At 39.1% G+C, this 21,629-nt stretch overlaps 1 protein-coding gene across 1 annotated transcript in view; it reads left to right on the top strand.

Annotated features, from left to right (window-relative positions):
* Positions 1-21,629, top strand: part of LOC108673206 (nephrin) — a gene marked incomplete in the record, with an annotated part of 76,695 nt that overhangs the window by 19,817 nt on the left and 35,249 nt on the right. Inside the window, 2 exon segments of the mRNA XM_047881997.1 lie at positions 8,059-8,210; positions 19,384-19,523. Coding sequence (XP_047737953.1) covers positions 8,059-8,210; positions 19,384-19,523 — 292 coding nt within the window.

Raw genomic sequence — 21,629 nt, 5'->3', positions numbered from 1 at the left:
ACCTTGTGTGGGTCATTCTGATCCAGTTTAAGCCGTAAAAAAAAGTATACACGCTACTTCTGCTCCATTTTTTGCGATATCTGCCTGAAAATGCGTCCCAATTTGGACAATGTGACCCATTAAATTTCCTGCGTGTAAATGATGTCGGCTTAATCGAATTCTGCGATAGCGGGGCTCTATTTCGGGCCCAATGATCAATGGCGTTATGACTTATATTGCTGCCCTTCACATCAGGATTTTGATCAAGACACTTAATTTCGTTCAGAAATTAGCAGAACTTCGATACACTCAGAACACTGATTGTAAATTGGAGAACTTTTTCACCAAATCTTTTTATTCTCGTTGAGCCTAACCATGGCTACATATTGACCAGGTTGTTCCACCAAGAGATTTTTATATAAAGTCACCAAAAGATTTTTCTCTGCGTATTTTTATCGGGTCATAAAGCGCCAGCATTTGAAGAAAGTATTCTACAATATATCGTTTTAATTCCCCGTTACTGCAGCGCTGTAAGCTAAAGCTTTGAACTCTTAATTTGTGAGCTTCCAGCAACATGCGCGTAATCTCATAAACTGCTTTTGTTCTTTATTGACTTATAAAATTTGACTGAAATTTGAGGAGGCATCCTCTCTGCTGGCCTGTATTTCATTGTAGTGTGATAAATTGTATGTTGTGTATTTGTATGAAACTGTGAGTGACCCTTCGTTCGAATAGCGACTTAATTTTTGCCGGTTTTTTGGTCCGGGTTTTTAAGCTTGTTGTCATCCTGACGCAGTCTGGCTCGGCAGACGTGCGTAGCAGTGCTACATTATAGCTATGCTCGTGCTGTTGATAAGAAAGTGCGTCATTATATGGATAATAATATTCATCATTTTTCGAGTGCATGGACGTTAATGCTGATTCTAGAATATGAAACAGTAATTTCTAACAATTTCTCATTAATTATCAACCTTTTTTTACGAATATATCATGTTTATTTTTATAAATTTCAATTATCGTTTGCTATGACATGCGTTTCTTGCAAAATGATTTGCTATTTGAATTGTAAATTTGATTTCATAATTTGATTTCATACTTTTTACATTCATTCAAACATTTTAAGGCATTTATATGGCCTATTTAAACTTTTTATGCCATTTAAATAAATTTTAATGCATTGATACGCAAAATGTACATGTATTGATTATAAAGCCATTTGATTTTTCAGCCATTCCTCATAACTGAATTTTCTATTCTCAATTTTATTTTGGTCTTTTAGCGCATTTTCTCATTTATGGAAAAAATGCACTATTGTGCTCGCCATGTCCGTCCGTCTGTCCGTTCGTGACTTCACGTTTTCGTCGACGAGAAAATGCGCTCTCTGACAGTCACTGCAGTGAGTACTGATATATATTGTTTTCATACATTCATTTCATTATTAAAATAGTTTGGGAAATTTCTTATTGAAATTTACCAAGGTTTATATCAATTTCTAAGTGATCATTCATGTCATATATTTCATGTTATCATAAATCGCGCTCGAACGTATTTATTTAACACAATTATAATACAAACGCGTTGAAAGATCAACAAACGGAATATAAAATGCACAAGATCTGAAACGTGAGACTTTGTTGTGCATTTATACCCAATAAAAAAACTTTATACAATCCGTATTAATAACTGGAACCCAATACGGAAATTCAAACTGCCTTTCCCTTTTGTTGATATTGAATAGATTTCATACTGAATAGAATTTTGAGCCTACTCGAAAATAATACTAGCTCGACCAGCGCCGGGTTGGCCTGTTAGTCATTTATGATGATGGTACTATGATTCATGGTAGTGATGACGTTGAGGATGGTGATAGTAACGCAGATATCATGGTAGTGATGTCCTCGCTGGGATCCTGGTAGTGATGCAATGATGTACATGAGACGAGGCTCATGATGAAGGGTTATGATGATAATGATACGAGAATAATGAATGTTATGATATTCACGCAGATATCCCGAGAGCCGTGCTCAGTCCGGGCCGGTCTTTGGACCTGACCGAGATCGAGGAAGGAGACGACGTGTACTTCGAGTGCACAGTTGACTCCAGTCCTGCTGTGTACAAGATCGTCTGGCTGCACCAGGTACAGTGATTATTAGTAGTTATTATTTATTATTATCAGTAATGAACTACGTTTACTAAAATGATTTAATTTAAATATACTGCAGCCACCAGACTTGGTTGCTGCACTAGATGTTTGCCTGACATGGTGGCTATATTTATTAATTCTGATTTTGACCAAGAATGCGCTTTAAAAATAGTATTTATTTGAACACTGACGACTTATTTATTTTCTAACCAGTGATAGCATAAACGAAAATAAATAGAAACTTTCAGCATCAGAATGCAATTCGACAAATAAGTGAATAAGTCATACTTATTGCAGAAAATGAATGCCTGCTTGCAAATTCAACTTAAATTAGCCAGCATTAACCGAAATTCCAACGACGCGTGATTTAGTATTATGTTAGAGACTGCACTAGAATGACGTGACCGCGCTGTAGGCAGCAGTGATTCATTGTGAATTGGTTCAGTGAGATTGAATTTGTGAGAAAAATGGTGTTTCTTTCAATGGCTCCTGGTCAAAAATCTCTCTCTCTCCTGGGCGATTATGCAAATGAAGGAAATAATTTATTCTCGCAGCGTGAGTTGCAGCAACAAGTAAGGCATAACTCTTAAAAAAAATTCCAAATGATTTATGAGAATATCAAGTAGCATCGCAGCTCTTGGCATCCGGTGCTTACATGGTCGTATTTTTATTATTCTGCTGAACAGAGTTTTGCCTTCCCATATTTTTTTCAGCATTTTAAAACAAGATTTGGAAGTATTTTGTTAATTTGGCAATCATTACCGGTAATTGTACTCAGTATTAATAATACTGCGATAATTGAACTTCTCATAAGAGAACACCGAGGACTGAAGAGCCAACGAAGCTGCTGAAGAAGAACAAAACTGTGAATTTTATTGTTGGCGAGAGAAGCTGAAGAGAAGAACACTGCGGAGTGTAGAGCTTGTATGAGGAGCTGAAGAGAAGAACACTGCGGAGTGTCATTCGTTCCGAGATCTTCTCATTCGTGTCGAGATCTTGTCATTCGTGTCGAGATCTTGTCATTCGTGTCGAGATCTTGTCATTCGTGTCGAGATCTTGTCATTCGTGTCGAGTTCTTGTCAATCGTGTCGAGATATTGTCATTCGTGTCGAAACCTTGTCACTCGTGCCGAGATCTGTTCATTTGTGTCGAGATTTTGTCAATCGTGTCGAAATTTTGTCATTCGAGTCGAGATCTTGTCATTCGAATCGAGATTTTGTCATTTGAGTCGGGATCTTGTCTTTCGTGCCGAAATCTTGTCATCCGACTCGAGATCTTGTCATTCGTATCAAGATCTTGTCATTCGAGTCAAGATCTTGTCAATAGAGTCAAGATCTTGTCACTCGTGTCGAGAACTTGTCATTCGTGTTGAGATCTTGTCATTCGTGTCGGGATCTTGTCATTCGGGCCGAGATCTTGTCATTCGTGTCGAGATCATGTCATCCGACTCGAGATCTTTTCATTAGTGCCGAGATCTTGTCATTCGTGTCGAGATCTTGTCATTCGAGTCGAGATCTTGTCATTCGAGTCGAGATCTTGTCATTCGTGTTGAGATCTTGTCATTCATGCCGAGATCTTTTCACTCGTGTCAACATCTTGTCATTCGGGTATAGATCTTGCCACTCGTAAAGGAATCACTCTTGTGTCACTCGTGCCAGTATTTCCTTCGTGACTCTTATGTCGAAATTTCCCTTGTATTTCTGGGGTCGAATTTCAGTAGAGTCACTCGTGCCAGAATTTCCCTTGTGCCATTCGCCTAGGAATTGATGCCACTGTGGCAACAAGGCTTGATCGATGGCATGCCATCGCAATATCAGCATCATTATCGATTCTCGTTAATAGATTCTGTCAATCAGAAACCGGGTCATGCTGACGAGCCATTTTCTAATTAACTAATTAATTAGCAATTGTTCTTCAGGTAATAGGTAACTAAGGGGTTAATTATAGCTATCGGCAGTCATGACAATATTTTACAATATCTTTTAAAACATTAATGAATACGACTCACGTTTATATTCGCTTACGTTTTTATAAAACAAATTATTTTTAATGTTTATTTTCTTGGCGTGATTTGCATTAAAAAAACTCTGACTTAACGGTAATTATCCTGGATAATTTTTGTCGGAATTCAGCTCTACAGCGACATTAAAGCACGCAATGGCTTCCTTCCCTATGAAATTATAAAACACTTTTAGGCCTGGAACAAAAAACTGAAGCGCATTAGAAATATTCTGGACAATCCCCTCGAAGTGGGGCTGCCTCGGTCTAAAAAGCCTCATTTGTGAGGCCAAAGTTTCTTGAACTTTTTTCTTGTGGTAAATAAAAATTCAGACGAGGATAATTGGAATTTTTTGAGCGCAACGAGCGAGGCTGGTCGATGAAGGAGTTGGAATTCTCATACCCGTTTGGCCGTTATTTATTGCATGCATTCGGAATAAGTGGTTGGTATATTTTTTATATTTATTGTATTATTTTTAATAGATCTATGTTAGTTAATTTGTTGATTTTTTAATATGATTGAGATGACTGATAAATGATTATAATATATTGATTTTTTAATTGATAGTTTTAATAGTTCTACGCGATTTAATGTTCAATATGATTGAAAGGAATGCTTGCAATGGTTAGTGTTTGAATCATAATGATTGAATTATTATTTCTTACTGTTATTATTATTAATTATTTTTTTCCAGTTCTAAGTAGATTAATTTATTAGTTCGATGAGAAGGGAAGAACTTTCCCTTCATTCTTGGATTTCTAAATGGTCCCATTTTTACTTGAATTATCCATTATTAAATATTCGCTCTAAAATTTCTAGTGGAGCTCACACGTTACTCGAGGCTTTATGCTGAATTCATTCACACGCTCAATATGGAATAAATCTCTTCAGGTGTTCACTCATGTCCAAAGACTCGAGAACTTCGGGGCCAAATCTTTAGAGTTTAAACAATTCTCACACATTGTCAGCTAAGGCGCACCAAACTCTGTCAAAAATTCAGATGATCTGTCAACAGAACAAAAAAATGTCAACCGCGGGGACACAGCCAGTTACTGCTGACTGCGTGCACTCAGAAAAATTACTGGTTAACATTGTCCAGATGATGACACACTTTCTGCAAGTAGCACTAGAATGCCCATTTACCCGGCCAAAACGGGTCAGAATGTCCGCACACAATGACAAAAAGTGCATCGCTGTTTAGACAAAGTCTCAATCATTTCTCTCCATGTGCCGACGCTTCTTGCTTTAATTTAGTTGGCGTTGCAAGCTGCTTTTGAATGCACAGACGACGAAGTCAGAGTAGCGTGATGGCCGGCCATCACAGGACGATTTTTAGCAGCAATGGAGCGGCCAGACTCCGTTTAGTCATCACCTTAGCACTCTTATTGCCTGCGAATCCCTCCATTAGAGCTGCCACACAAAACTGATTGCGTGAATTTGCGGGGAAATGGTCGCTTCCTAGTGGGCTTTTTGCGTCCACGTGGGTTTTGCATTGCGGTTTAAATATGACCCAGACACGCGAGAGAAGCCCACGGGTTTCTTCTTATATCCACATGGGTTTTGCATTGCGGCTCAAACAAACCCAAGAGAAGGGAGAGAACCCCATGGGCTTCTTTTTTTTCGTCCACGAGGGTTATGGTTCGAATAAGCCAGAGACTCACGAGAGAAGCGAGGGGTTTCTTTTTACATCCACATGGGTTTACGGTTCAGACAAGCCCGAGATACGCAAAAGAAGACCATGGGGTTCTTTTTAGGTTCACAAGGGTTTTGCATTGCGGTTCAAATATAAGCCCCAGGCACGCAAAATAAGCCTCTGTTTTTTTTACATGCACGTGGGTTTAGCATAGCAAGCGGCTCAAACAAGCCCCAGAGAATGTGCGTTTCTCGAGCGACAGCTCCACTTAACGCAAGCTTCAAAATACTTCGCCGGAATAAAGTGCGGGCGAATGCGAGTGACAGACAGACAGCATTGCGGCACAAGCGAGCCTTCAAAAACAACGACTTGGATTTGCCGAGCACTGAGACGAGGAAAAGCAAGGATTTGTGCTAATGGAGGCGCCATTAACACAATCCTGCCTCCAATTTCATTGTCTCCTAATTGTGAGAGTATGGACACGGAAGCAATTTGTACAGGTAATTTAAGGGCATGTGTACTGCGGCGGACAGTTAAATGAGCACCCCATAAAAACGTACAGGAGCTCGACTGAGAAAAAAGCTTCCAAGGCTGACGTTTCCCACTGTGCTCAATGGGCATCCATGCCACGGTACTTAAAATGAACCTGGAACAAAAACTTTAAGAGTTGAAAAGCAGGAAATAACTCAACGTAGAAAATATATGTCGTAATGTCTTCCGTATTAACTTTAGTCATAACACGCTAATTAAAAAATGCATAATTTTAATTTATAAAGTCTCATACAGAGACGCTGCTACATCAACAATAACAAAAAAAAAATGTTTCCATAAAAACAAGGCAAAACTTGCAGTACTTCTGTCCTGCGACGAAGGCGCTGCTATATAGGCGTCAACGAAGCCGTTACTATATAGGAGGACCATGCAAAAAAGTTTTAATGAAAGCGCTTCTCATTTGCATACACGTGCCGAACATAAGCATGTCATTGCACGTCAAAACGCATAATTTTTCCGCCTTCATGGCCGAAATGGAATGCCATTTTTGGCTTGGTACAGAATAGCGTTTGCCCGCATGGCCAGACATAATTAATAACAGGCCTGTCGTGTTGGGCTGGCAGTTGCTTCATCTCGCGACCAGTTTTGCAAAGCGCCTGAGAATAACTGCATCGCTGAAGCTGGCAGTTGCTTCATCTCGCGACCAGTTTTGCAGTTACAGCGCCTGAGAATAACTGCCTCACTGAAAGCATTCTTCCTGAATGCGAGAGACACGCCCTGCACTCAGAGAAATGCTCCAGATTTTGTCCATATAGCAACGCACTTTAGCGCTTTTTTTGGGTAATTCTGTCCAGTTTGGCCCGACAAACCGGCGGATCTGTGTTTTATTATTGTCCGCTCGCTGTTCGTGCTGCGGGTAATAAAGTGCGTCACTATGTGGACAGTTTGACTCACTCATTTTTCTAAGCGTAAACTTATTAGCACATACAGAGAAGTTCTCAACGTAGTTTTCATCTCGTGATTTCTGAGTGATCATAGAAATTATTTCAGGAAGAGGACGTAAGTATTTTTATTGTTTAGTACGATCGTGCAGTCTGATGGAACAAATCTAATTAGCTCGTATAAATTCAGACAATTAAGAAATTTGAAAATTGTCTTACATTGGATCAAAATTACAAAAAAGACTAGAAGTATATTGCATTCAAGCATTGAGTGGGAAAGCTACTAATGTTTACCTGGATCTCATTTTAATTCGTTACTTAACAGCACTCCAGATAATTTACTTTCCAGACAATTTTCTGGATTTTGGCACTCAAAACAAAAATTTGTATCAGACAGCATTTGCAGATGTTCTTAGTCAATGTCAAGTTGCAAAACTACTTTAATTTCTTACGCATAGTGCGGAAAAGAGGAGCTGAAATTGATACCGATAAGTTCTTAAAAAATATATATAAACTAGTCAAATTATCTGATGTATCCGCCAAATGCCAGTATGTCTTAACCTCTTATAATCAATTTATGATGTTTCTTGTAGATCAAAATCTATCTTGAACGACGATCAAATGTCATTAAAATAACAGCCTCAGTAATAATTACGCATGTCAAAAAGAGTACCTCTATGTCACAGCGAACTTTTCCACTCATGTTATCATTCATATATAAAAAATGTCACCGAGGAACGACTGTCCAGCAAATAACAACGTTGACCATAACTCCACATGCAAATAACAACGTTGACCATAACTGCACATGCAAATAACAACGTTGACCATAACCGCACATGCAAATAACGATTTTTTTCATGTGCTTCAGACGCGCCGGTATGTCGCAGCGACCAGCCCATGTACCACGGCGCTGCACGACATGAACAAGTCAACATTCCTTGTCATCTCGAGTCTCATCCTCTGCCTCACACCTTCACTTGGACCTTCAACAACAGCGGCGAGAGCGTCAAGATTCCGCAGGTGACTCATACAAATATTTTATGATGTATATAGAGAATATTCGTCAATATAAATTGTCATTTTGTCGCGCATCCTCTGCCTCACACCTTCACTTGGACCTTCAACAACAGCGGCGAGAGCGTCAAGATTCCGCAGGTGATTCATACAAATATTTTATGATGTATATAGAGAATATTCGTCAATATAAATTGCTATTTTGTCGCGCATCCTCTGCCTCACACCTTCACTTGGACCTTCAACAACAGCGGCGAAAGGGTCAAGATTCCAAAAGTGGTCACAAAATAATAGCTTAAATATATCTATCAAGTACCCTAGAGTTACACGGTTAGTACGCAGATGATCACGAAATAATATATTAAAAATACCTGTTAAATATTCGTAGTTGGTGGTCCGACTAGCCGTAGTTACTAGATGGTCAATGTTCCTTCTAAACAAACGCTATAGTCAATGAGGTCATATAGCACTCAGAGAAATCAGAGAGACTTTGTCCAAATATTGATGGACTTTTTGCCCTCGTCAGGGACACCCTCATCCATTTTGGTCCTGCAAAAGGGCGTATCAGTGCTACGTGCACAAAAAGTCTGTCACTATTTGGACAATATGACCCATCTGATTTTCTGAATAATAAACGGTGAACGAGGACATGAAATTCTGCATCGTAAAGTTATTTTAGCTAAACTTATTCAGTCTGACCCTTTTACCCTCTAATATAATGGCTTTGAGACTTCTGTTGAACATAATATTGTAAATATTGTGTTATTCAATTAACATTTAATTCGAACTAAAAGATGTAGAAGATGGTTTGAGCGAATTGCATTGGGATTCAAAAATTCATTAAAATACATGAATAATTTTCATTAACGAAATCCGTATAAATTAGCAGAGATTGTCCAATTAATAAAGAGCGAGCGTCCTCTCATCGACAGAGCTTCTCTAGCAATCAACTGCACTCGGCAAAATGAATGGGTCAAAGTGTTTAAATAGTGTCACAATTACTATTTAACGACAGCACGAGTAGGGAGCGGATGTAGCACTTAAATGTCCTTTTGCTGGGCCAAGCTAAGTCAGCGTGACCCACGAAAGCGTATAATGTGTATGGCTATTTGGACACAGTCTGACTCATTTCTTTGAGTGTGCATTGAGCGTGTCAAGGCATCTCATCGGGGATTTTAATTGTGAATCAAGTGGATTAAAGTGGAGCAGAATGGCAAAAGCTCATTAATGATGGCTATCGTCAGGCAAAAATGAACATAAACATAAAGTTTTTATTCTACACACTTTACTCCTGGCTCGCCGCTGTACCGAGGCAGCTATAATCTGCCTTCACACCTGAACAGCGTCAAAAACATTTGTTTTGACAACAGCCAAAAAATATAATTAACAATCAACAATAAAGCTCTAATGAAAGCGCGCGCAACTCTGTCGTGCCGGCTGAAGTCTGCATTATTCCTGCATGACAAATGAACATCCCCTCACTATCAGTTCTTAGTTTCACAAATGAACATCGTCTCACTATCAGTTCTTGGTTTTACAAATGAACATCGCCTCACTATCAGTTCTTGGAGTTTCACAAATGAGCCTCTTCTCACTATCAGTTTTTGGTTTCACAACTGAACATCGTCTCACTATCAGTTCTTAGTTTGTCTCTTATACACATCTAGATGTGTATAAGAGACAGGTNGTTTCACAAATGAACATCGCCTCACTATCAGTTCTTAGTTTCACAAATGAACATCGCATCACTATCAGTTCTTAGTTTCACAAATGAACATCGTCTCACTATCAGTTCTCAGTTTCACAAATGAACATCGCCTCACTATCAGTTCTTAGTTTCACAAATGAACATCGCATCACTATCAGTTCTTAGTTTCACAAATGAACATCCCCTCACTATCAGTTCTTAGTTTCACAAATGAACATCGCCTTACTATCAGTTCCTGGTTTAACAATTGAGAATCACTATCAGTTGCTGATCTATCTGCAGACAAGCGTTCATTTTACGTCGCTTATCACCGACGGACTGTCAACTCAATTACGCCTACAAGCAATCGCCTGTACAATAACACGTGTTTCTGAGGTTGTGTTCGTACATGTTGAAGTCAATAGACCTATTTTGAGTTGAACAAATTTGGGTTTAATATCGGAAATTTGCAGAGATTTTTTTTGGTGATCAAGTTTCGTTGCTGGAATACACTAAAAAAAATAAATTGGTCATCTTATCCCAATTGTGACACATTTTCTTAACAACTGCGCGATCATGGAAAGCCTGTTGCCGGTTCAGGATGACGTACAAAAGTTGAAAATTGCTTAGTAATTTCGGCGATGACTTCTTTAAAAAAATGACTTCCTAAAAAATTATTAATTAGCTAACTTTTTCGAAACAATATGCTTTATGAAGAGGTTTCAAGCTATTATTATGCCCTGAGAACATGAGAATCCCAAATGATAAATGTTAAAAACTAAGTATAAATGTCTGTGTAAAAAGCTTTTATCCGTCCAATAACATGACTATCAATAGTAATCATAAAATTTTATTATGCCTATAGTTATTATTGTGAATCCGCTCTTTTCCGTCTCATATTATGATTATCTATAATAATCAATCGGGAAAATCAATTATAAATGTGTGTGTGTCGTGGATACATGATTGTGACGAGCGCCGATTATACATCACCCATTATTTATTTAGAAAAATGATTATCCATCCGATAACATGACTATCCACCCGATAACATGACTATCCACCCGATAACATGACTATCCACCCGATACCATGAAATTCTATTAGATATCACGATTATCCATTAGATATCACGATTATCCATCCAATAACATGATTATTTCTCCACCCGAAACCATGATTATCCATTAGATAATATTGTTATCCATTAGATAACAATATTATCCATTAGATAACAATACTTTCCACACTAATCAATAACTCTGCACATCTCAGGACCACGTGACAGTGTCAGGCGCTCACTCGACTTTGTCATTCGTGTCGAGATCTTGTCATTTATGCCGAGATCTTGTCATTCGTTTAGAGTACTCGTCATTCGTGTCGAGATCTTGTCATTCATAACAGAATCACCCTTGTGTCGCTCATGCCAGTATTTCCTTCGTGACACTTATGTCGAAATTTCCTCTGTGTCTCTGTAGGCGAATTTCCGTGGAGTTACTCGTGCCAGAATTTCCCTTGTGCCATTCGCCTCGGAATTGATGCCACTGTGGCATCAAGGCTTGATCGATGGAATGCCATCGCAATATCAGCGTCATTATCGATTCTCGTTAATAGATTCTGTCAATCAGAAACCGGATCATGTTGACGAGCCATTTTCCAATTAACTAATTAATTAGCAATTGTTCTTCAGGTAATAGATAACTAAGGGGTTAATCATAGCTATTGGCGGTCATGACAATATATTGCAAATCGTTTAAAATATTATAAATATGACTCACGTTTATATTCGCTTACATTTTATAAAACTAATTATTTTTAGTGCTTATTTTCTTGGCGTGATTTGCATTAAAAAACTCTGACTTAACGGTAATTATTCTGGATAATTTTTGTCGGAATTCAGCTTTACAGCGACATTAAAGCACGCAATGGCTTCCTTCCCTATGAAATTATAAAACACTTTTAGGCATGGAACAAAAAACTGAAGCGCATTAGAAGTATTCTGGACAATCCCCTCGAAGTGGGGCTGCCTCGGTCTAAAAAGCCTCATTTGTGAGGCCAAAGTTTCTTGAACTTTTTTCTTGTGGTAAATAAAAATTCAGACGAGGATAATTGGAATTTTTTGAGCGCAACGAGCGAGGCTGGTCGATGAAGGCGTCGGCATTCTCATACCCATTTGGCCGCTAATTATAGCATGCATTTCGTTCGATATTAATTCGGAATTAATGATTAGTATATGTTTTATATTTATTGTATTATTTTAAACTGATCTACGTTAGTTAATTTCTTTATATTATTGAGATGATTGGCTTATGATTGTAACATATTGACTTCATAATTGATAGTTTTAACAGTTGTGCGTGATTCAATGTTTAATTCGATTGAAAGGAATGCTTGGTTAGTGTTTGAAACATATTGATTGAATTATTATTTCTAACAGTTATTATTATTAGTTATTTCTTACAGTTATAAGTAGATTAATTTATTAGTTCGATGAGAAGGGAAGAACATTCTCATCATTCTTGGATCTCTACATGGTCCCATTTCCACATGAATTCTCCATTATTAAATATTCGATCTAAAATTTCTAGTGGAGCTCACACGTTACACGAGGCTTCATGCTGAATTCATTCACACACTCAATATGGAATAAATCTCTTCAGGTGTTCACACATGTCTAAAGTCTCGAGAACTTCGTGGCCAAATCTTCAAAGTCTAAACAATTCTCACACATTGTCAGCAAAGGCGTACAAAACTCTGTAAAAAATTCAGATGATCTGTCAACAGAACAGAAAAATGTCAACCGCGGGGACATAACCAGTTACCGCTGACTGCGTGCACTCAGAAAAATTACTGGGTAGCCTTGTCTAGTGTGTAGCACTAGAATGCCCATTTGTCCGACCAATAACGGGTCAGGATGTTCCATACAGTGGCAATAAGTGCATCGCTATTTAGACAAAGTCTCAATCATTTCTCCACGTGCGCCGAAGTTACTTGCTTTAATTTAGTTGCCGTTGCAAGCTGCTTTTGAATGCACAGACGACGAAGTCAAGGTAGCGTGATGGCCGGCCATCAGAGGACGATTTTTAGCAGCAATGGAGCGGCCAGACTCCGTTTAGTCATCACCTTAGCACTCCTATTGCCTGCGAATCCCTCCATTAGAGCTGCCACACAAAACTGATTGCGTGAATTTGCGGGGAAATGGTCGGTTGCTAGTGGGCTTTTTGCGTCCACGTGGGTTTTGCATTGCGGTTTAAATAAGCCCCAGACACGCGATAGAAGCCCATGGGTTTCTTTTTTCCGTCTACGTGGGTTATTGTTCAAATAAGCCAAAGACACACGAGAGAAGCCGAGGAGTTTTTTTTTGCATCCACGTGGGTTTACGGTACAGACAAGCCAGAGATACGCAAAAGAAGCCCATGAGTTTCTTTTTAGGTCCACGTGGGTTTTGCATTGCGGCTCGAACAAGCGAGAGAAGCCCATGGGTTTCTTTTTACATCAACGTGGGTTTGCATTGCGGTGTAAATAAGCCCAAGACACACGAGAGAAGTCCAAGGGTTTTTTAACGTCTACATGGGTTTACGGCTCAGACTAGCCCGAGACACGCAAAAGAAGTCCATGGTATTCTTTTTACATCCACGCGGGATTTGCATTGCGGTTCAACTACATGTAAGCCCCAGCCATGCAGAAGACGCCCCTGGTTTTTTTTTTACATTCACGTGGGTTTTGCATTGTGGCTCAAACAAGCCCGTTTCTCGAGCGACAGCTCCACTTAACGCAAGCTTCAAAATACTTCGCCGGAATAAAGTGCGGGCGAATGCGAGTGACAGACAGACAGCATTGCGGCACAAGCGAGCCTTCAAAAACAACGACTTGGATTTGCCGAGCACTGAGACGAGGAAAAGCAAGGATTTGTGCTAATGGAGGCGCCATTAACACAATCCTGCCTCCCATTTCATTGTCTCCTAATTGTGAGAGTAAGGACACGGGAGCAATTTGTACAGGTAATTTAAGGGCATGTGTACTGCGGCGGACAGTTAAACAAGCACCCCATAAAAACGTACAAAAGCTCGACTGAGAAAAAATGACTTCCAAGACTGGAGTTTCCTGCAGTGCTCAATGGGCATCCATGCTACGGCACTTAAAATGAACTTGGAACAAGAACTTTAAAAGGTGAAAAGCAGGAAATAGCTCAACGTAGGAAAATATGTGTCGTATTCAATATAATGTTTTTGAAAAATATGAGAGTGCAAGACTAAAATAATTGTATTACTTTGCTCATTAGAGAATAGTTCATCAATGAAAAATGTGTTCAAACGCCGTTCGCGTTAGCAGCATTAAAATCTTTTTAATACCTTCCATATTAACTTCTGTCAAAAGTCGCTAGTTAAAAAATGCGTAATTTTAATTTATAAAGTCTCATCCAGAGACGCTGATGCATCAACAATTACAAAAAAAAAAAGTTTCCATAGAAAGGAGGCATACCTTGCAGTACTTCTGACCTGCGACGATCTTGTCAACAAAGGCGTTACATAGGAGGACTAAGCAAAAAAGTTTTAATGAAAGTGCTTCTCATTTGCATACACGTGCCGAACATAAGCATGTCATTGCACGTCAAAACGCATAATTTTGCCGCCTTCATGGCCGAAATGGAATGCCATTTTTGGCTTGGTACAGAATAGCGTGTGCCCGCATGGCCAGACATAATTAATAACAGGCCTGTCGTGTTGGGCTGGCAGCTGCTTCATCTCGCGACCAGTTTTGCAATTATAGCGCCTGAGAATAACTGCCTCGCTGAAGCTGGCAGTTGCTTCATCTCGCGACCAGTTTTGCATTTATAGCGCCTGAGAATAACTGCCTCGCTGAAAGCATTCTTCCTGAATGCGAGAGACACGCCCTGCACTCAGAGAAATGCTCCGGATTTTGTCCATATAGCAGCGCACTTTTGCAATTTTCGGGTAATCCTGATCCAGTTTGGCCCGACATATCGACGTGTCTGTGTTTTTTCCGCTCTCTGTTCGTGCTGCGGGTAATAAAGTGCGTCACTATTTGGACAGTTTGACCCACTCATTTTTCTAATCGATCGTGAACTTATTAGCACATACAGAGAAGTTCTCAACGTAGTTTTCATCTCGTGATTTCTGAGTGATCATAGAAATTATTTTAGGAAGAGGACGTAAGTACTTTTATTGTTCAGTACAATCGTGCAGCCTGATTTAACAAGCCTAATTAGCTAGTTTAAATTTAGACAATTCAGCAATCAAAAATTTGAAAATTGCTGATAGTCGGATCAAAATCACAAAAATTACTAGAATTAAGTTACTTCAATTACTTGATGTATATTGCACTTAAGCATTGAGCGGGAAAGCTACCAAGGATACCTGAATCTCATTTTTATTAGTCACCTAACTGAACTCTGAGTAATTTACTTTGTCATGTACTGATTATCAACATTTAATGTGGCGAATTTTCTGGATTTTGTCGCTCTGCACGAAAATTCGTATCAGACAGCATTTGCAGTAGTTCTTAGTCACTATCAAGTTACGGAACTACTTTAATTTCTTACGCATAGTACGCAAAAGTGGAGCTAAAATAGATACCGATAAATAAAAAAAATAAATATAAGCTAGTCAAATTATCTGATCCATCCATGAAATGCCAGTGCCTCTTTTAACCAACTTGTGATGTGTCACGTAGGTCAAAAATCTCTCTTGAATGACGATCAAATGTCATTAAAATAACAGCGTCAGTACTAATTACGTATGTCAATAAGAGTAGCTGTATGTCACAGCGAACTTATCCACTCATGTTATTATTTATGCATAAAAAATTTCACTGAGGAACGACTGTTAATCAAATAACGACGTTGACCATAACTGCACGCGCCAATAACCATATTTGTTCATTCCCTCCAGACGCGCCGGTATGTCGCAGCGAACTTATCCACTCATGTTATTATTCATACATAAAAAATATAACTCAGGAACAACTGTCAATCAATTAACAATGTTGACCATAACTGCACATGCAAATAACGACGTTGACCATAACTGCACATGCAAATAACAATTTTTTCATGTGCTTCAGACGCGCCGGTATGTCGCAGCGACCAGCCCATGTACCACGGCGCTGCACGACATGAACAAGTCAACATTCCTTGTCATCTCGAGTCTCATCCTCTGCCTCACACCTTCACTTGGACCTTCAACAACAGCGGCGAGAGCGTCAAGATTCCGCAGGTGATTCATACAAATATTTTATGATGTATATAGAGAATATTCGTCAATATAAATTGCTATTTTGTCGCGCATCCTCTGCCTCACACCTTCACTTGGATTTCCAAAAACAGCCACAGGAGCGTCAAGATTCCAAAAGTGGTCACAAAATAATAGCTTAAAAATATCTATCAAATATCTAGAGTTACACGGTTAGCACGCAGATGATCACGAAATAATATATTAAAAATACCTTTTAAATATCAATAGATGGCTGTTCGACCAGCCGTAGTTACAAGATGTTGGTGTTGCTTCTAAACAAACGATATAGCCAAGGAGATCAAATAGCACTCAGAGAAATGAGTGATACTTTGTACAAATAGCGATGGACTTTTTGCCCTCGTCACGGACACCCTCATCCATTTTGGCCCAGCAAAATAGCGTATCAGCGCTACGTGCACAAAAAGTATGCCACTATTTGGACAATGTGACCCATCTGATTTTCTGAATAATAAACTGTGAACGAGGACATGAAATTCTGCATCGTAAAATTATTTTAGCTAAACTTATTCAGTCTGACCCTTTTACCCTCTAATATAATGGCTTTGGGACTTCGGTTGGACATAATATTGTAAATCTTGTGTTATTCAATTAACATTTAATTCGAACTGAAAGATGTAGAAGATGATTTGAGCGAATTGCATTGGGATTCAAAAATTCATTAAAATACATGAAGTATTTTTCATTAACGAAATCTGTATAAATTAGCAGAGATTGTCCAATTAATAAAGAGCGAGCGTCCTCTCATCGACAGAGCTTCTCCAGCAATCAACTGCACTCGGCGAAATGAATGGATCAAATTGTTTAAATAGTGTCACAATTTTTATTTAACGACAGCACGAGTCGAGAGCGGATGTAGCACTTATATGTCCTATTACTGGGCCGAACTAAGTCAGCGTGACCCACGAAAGTGTATAATGTGTTTGGCTATTTGGACACAGTCTGACTCATTTCTTTGAGTGTGGATTGAGCGTGTCAAGGCATCTCATCGGAGATTTTAATTGTAAATCAAGTGGATTAAAGTGGAGCAGAATGGCAAAAGCTCATTAATGATGACTATCGTCCGGTAAAAATGAACATAAACATAAAGTTTTTATTCTACACATTTTACTCCTGGCTCGCCGTTGTACCGAGGCAGCTATAATCTGCCTTCACACCTGAACAGCGTCAAAAACATTTGTTTTGACAACAGCCAAAAAATATAATTAACAATCAACAATAAACATCCAAGAAAAGCTTGGAGGGGCTACAAAAACATTCATTTCAAAACAAAGAATAACTCGGAGGCAAAGAAATTATTGATTATGAGATAAAAATTAGGAGCAAATAGTAATATACATTGAAGCCCGATATTGATTCTTTTGCTGTTCTCTTTGGCGCATAATAGAACATTAAATCCTTATTTCTTCTCTTTTCTACAGGTCTCTTTTATTTCATCTCTCTCGATATCATATATTATTTTTCTTCTCTATATGCTAAGGTGCGAGCTCCTTTATTAGTTCTTTCTCTTCCTCTCCATGAGTCTCATTTCCGTGTTGCAGTACAGGAGAATTAATATGCATTGACGTTCAGTCATCTCTTGCACCGTAGCCGAGCAAGTCCCATGTTTCATTCATCATTTCATCCCTAATTCATCCTTAATTCAGTTCTTCGTGATGACGCGATCTGTGATGCGATATCTGCTGCGTTTATTACAGCCATATGACCTCATAACCCAGTTTTTAGGCCAATTTTAGCCATCATTATGACGGAGATGAACGAGTGGTTGTTATCCTCGAACTGTTATTGCTAGTGACGGTAATAAAGCTTAACAAGAGTCGAAGCTCTAATGAAAGCGCGCGCAACTCTGTCGTGCCGGCTGAAGTCTGCATTATTCCTGCATGACAAATGAACATCGCCTCACTATCAGTTCTTAGTTTCACAAATGAACATCGCCTCACTATCAGTTCTTAGTTTCCCAAATGAGCATCGTCTCACTATCAGTTCTTAGTTCCACAAATGAACATCGCCTCACTATCAGTTCTTAGTTTCACAAATGAACATCACCTCACTATCAGTTCTTAGTTTCACAAATGAACATCGCCTCACTATCAGTTCTTAGTTTCACAAATGAACATCGTCTCACTATCAGTTCTTAGTTTCACAAATAAACATCGCCTCACTATCAGTTCTTAGTTTCACAACTGAACATCGCCTCACTATCAGTTCTTAGTTTCACAAATGAACATCGTCTCACTATCAGTTCTTAGTTTCACAAATGAACATTGTGTCACAATCAGTTCTTAGTTTCACAAATGAACATCGCCTCATTGTGCTCATGAATGAACATGAGCATCGCCTCACTATCAGTTCCTGGTTTCACAATTGAGAATCACTATCAGTAGCTGATCTATCTGGAGACAAGCGTTCATTTTACGTCGCTTTTTACCGACGGACTGTCAACTCAATTACGCCTGCAAGCAATCGCCTGTGCAATAACACGTGTTTCTGAGGTTGTGTTCGCACATGTTGAAGTCAATAGACCTATTTTGAGTTGAACAAATTTGGGTTTAATATCGGAAATTTGCAGAGATTTTTTTTTTGGTGATCAAGTTTCGTTGCTGGAATACACTCAAAAAAATAAATTGGTCATCTTATCCCAATTGCGACACATTTTCTTAACAACTGCGCGATCATGGAAAGCCTGTTGCCGGGCCAGACCGGTTCAGGATGACGTACAAAAGTTGAAAATTGCTTAGCAATTTTGGCGATGACTTCTTTAAAAAAATGACTTCCTAAAAAATTATTAATTAGCTAACTTTTTCGAAACACTATGGTTTCAAGCTATTATGTTGCTGTTGTAGGGTGTAAATTTTAACATTTGTATATTGTATTATTGTGAGTTCGCCTGTCTCACGCTAGCCTTGTATTAATTATTTCCTTAATTCATTAGGTTTTGTCATGTTTTCTCGTGTTTAATATAGCGGATTTCTCGCTGCGACGATGTGTCGTTAGTCAGTGGCGGGTTGATCCGGCAGTCTTTTAGCAATGTTACACGTGTGCGGACCTTTTAACCACGTTATGCTGGTCGTGCCGCCCGAACACTCGTTATCTGTGTAACTCTGCTTGTTAATGTTCTCTGAATAAAGCCCGTTAACTGTTATTTGTGCCAAGTTTCATTGAACCAACGGAACGAACGACCCGACAACATCACACTAATCAATAACTCTGCACATCTCAGGACCACGTGACAGTGTCAGGCGCTCACTCGACTGTCAGCTACACGCCCATGACGGAGCTGGACTACGGGACGCTGCTGTGCTGGGGCAGCAACGCTGTGGGCAAGCAGAGGAAGCCTTGTGTCTACCACGTCTTCCCTGCAGGTATGATTTATATAAGATATATTAGTAATAAATATTGTAATTATTATGTAAGAGTATAATAATTATATTATAATGCATTTAATTTATGTAAGAGGTACAACGCTGTGGGCAAGCAGAGGAAGCCTTGTGTCTACCACGTCTTCCCTGCAGGTATGATCATTAGGAGATGTAATTATTATTAAATATAATAATTATTATGTAAGAGTATAATAATTATATTTTAGTGCATTTAATTTATGTAAGAAGTACAACGCTGTCGCTGTTAATGTTATGAGGTGCAACCGTCTGGTAATGACCATATATATGATTTACATTAACATAATTTATACATTATGCCCAGTCATGCATAGTACATGTAATGACTGCATCTAATACGGAAGCCGGTCTGGAACAACATATATCTTGTAATAATATTTTATGACTAACAAGAAACTTTTACCATTAAAACTAAGGAAGAGAACTTTTCTGAAAAAATAAAATGTTGATAAAGTTATTTTAATTATCACTATGCGATTATCAATTAACGAGACCACAATGACGGAGAACGCATTAAAGAAAATCAATGGGTCAAATTGTCAAAAAACTAATGGCACCTTCTCCACGTGGCATTGATACACCCATCTGCCGGGCCAAACTGGTTCAGGATGACCCATCCAAGAACCAAAGTGCATCGATATTTGGACGAGGTCTCACTCATTTCTATGAATGTACTTTTGTTTAAGAAGCTTTTCGAGGCTTTAAATCACATCAAAACATTAATTTATCCATTAATTTTTTAGATTTAATAAAGGAGAATACTTAAGTTTCAAGAAAGATACTGAAATATTATCAACGTGCACAAATTTATGTTCTCAAGTTAATGAGTGCAAATTTACTGGAAGAAAGAGTTGCGTAGTGACTTGCTGCAGGGAATGCCTGGCTCTGACCCACTAAGTTTTTGTAATATTTTAGCATCTTTCTAATTTGCATAAGAGCTTTCAGGGGCGCCGGTGCCCCGGAGCTGCCAAATGTCCTCGCTACTTTGTCTGATAGCCGCCTGATTTTTGCTTGAATTGGCATGAATATTAGCATGAATATTAGCATGAATATTAGCATGAATATTAGCATGAATATTAGCATGAATATTAGCATGAATATTAGCATGAATATTAGCATGAATATTAAGGGCTTCATTAAAGTATGAGGACGCGATAAAGGCGACATGTGGGCATAGGCACGAGATAAGGGCAATATGAAGGTATTGGAACAAGAATACACACGAAAAGGGCGAGATGAGGGCATTTCCCGAGGACAGGGTGAAGGTATGGGCACGAGAGAACTGAGGACAAACTAATATGGCCTGATCTAGATCACAATGAGCTGTTTCAGGATACGTGTATTTGATCATTACAGTAAATACTAAAGGTTAAGTGCTTAAAATCATTCATGGAAAGTTACGTGCGCTAGATCACTGAGGGTAGTGCACTAGATAACTGAGGGTTGCGCACTAGATCACTGAGGGTAGTGCACTAGATCACCGAGGGTAGCGCACTAGATCACTGAGGGTAGTGCACTAGATCACTGAGAGTAGTGCACTAGATCACTGAGGATAGTGCACTAGATCACTGAGGGAAGTGCACTAGATCACTGAGGGTAGTGCACTAGATCATTGAGGGTAGTGCACTAGATCTCTGAGGATAGTGCACTAGATCACTGAGGGAAGTGCACTAGATCACTGAGGGTAGTGCACTAGATCATTGAGGGTAGTGCACTAGATCGCTGTGGGTAGTGCACTAGATCACTAGAGGTAGTGCACTAGAAGGGTAGTGATCTCTGAGGATAGTGCACTAGATCACTGAGGGAAGTGCACTAGATCACTGAGGGTAGTGCACTAGATCATTGAGGGTAGTGCACTAGATCGCTGTGGGTAGTGCACTAGATCACTAGAGGTAGTGCACTAGATCACTGAGGGTAGTGCACTAGATCTCTGAGGGTAGTGCACTAGATCACTGAGGGTAGAGCACTAGATCCCCAAGGGTAGTGCACTAGATCTCTGAGGGTAGTGCACTAGATCCCCGAGGGTAGTGCACTAGATCTCTGAGGGTAGTGCACTAGATCTCTGAGG

This window comes from Hyalella azteca, unplaced genomic scaffold (genome assembly GCF_000764305.2).
Source record: "Hyalella azteca isolate HAZT.00-mixed unplaced genomic scaffold, Hazt_2.0.2 contig9374, whole genome shotgun sequence".
Classification (NCBI taxonomy): Eukaryota; Metazoa; Arthropoda; class Malacostraca; order Amphipoda; family Hyalellidae; genus Hyalella; species Hyalella azteca.
The sequence above is the reverse complement of the archived record's forward strand: the minus strand, read 5'-3'. Positions and strand labels throughout refer to the sequence as shown.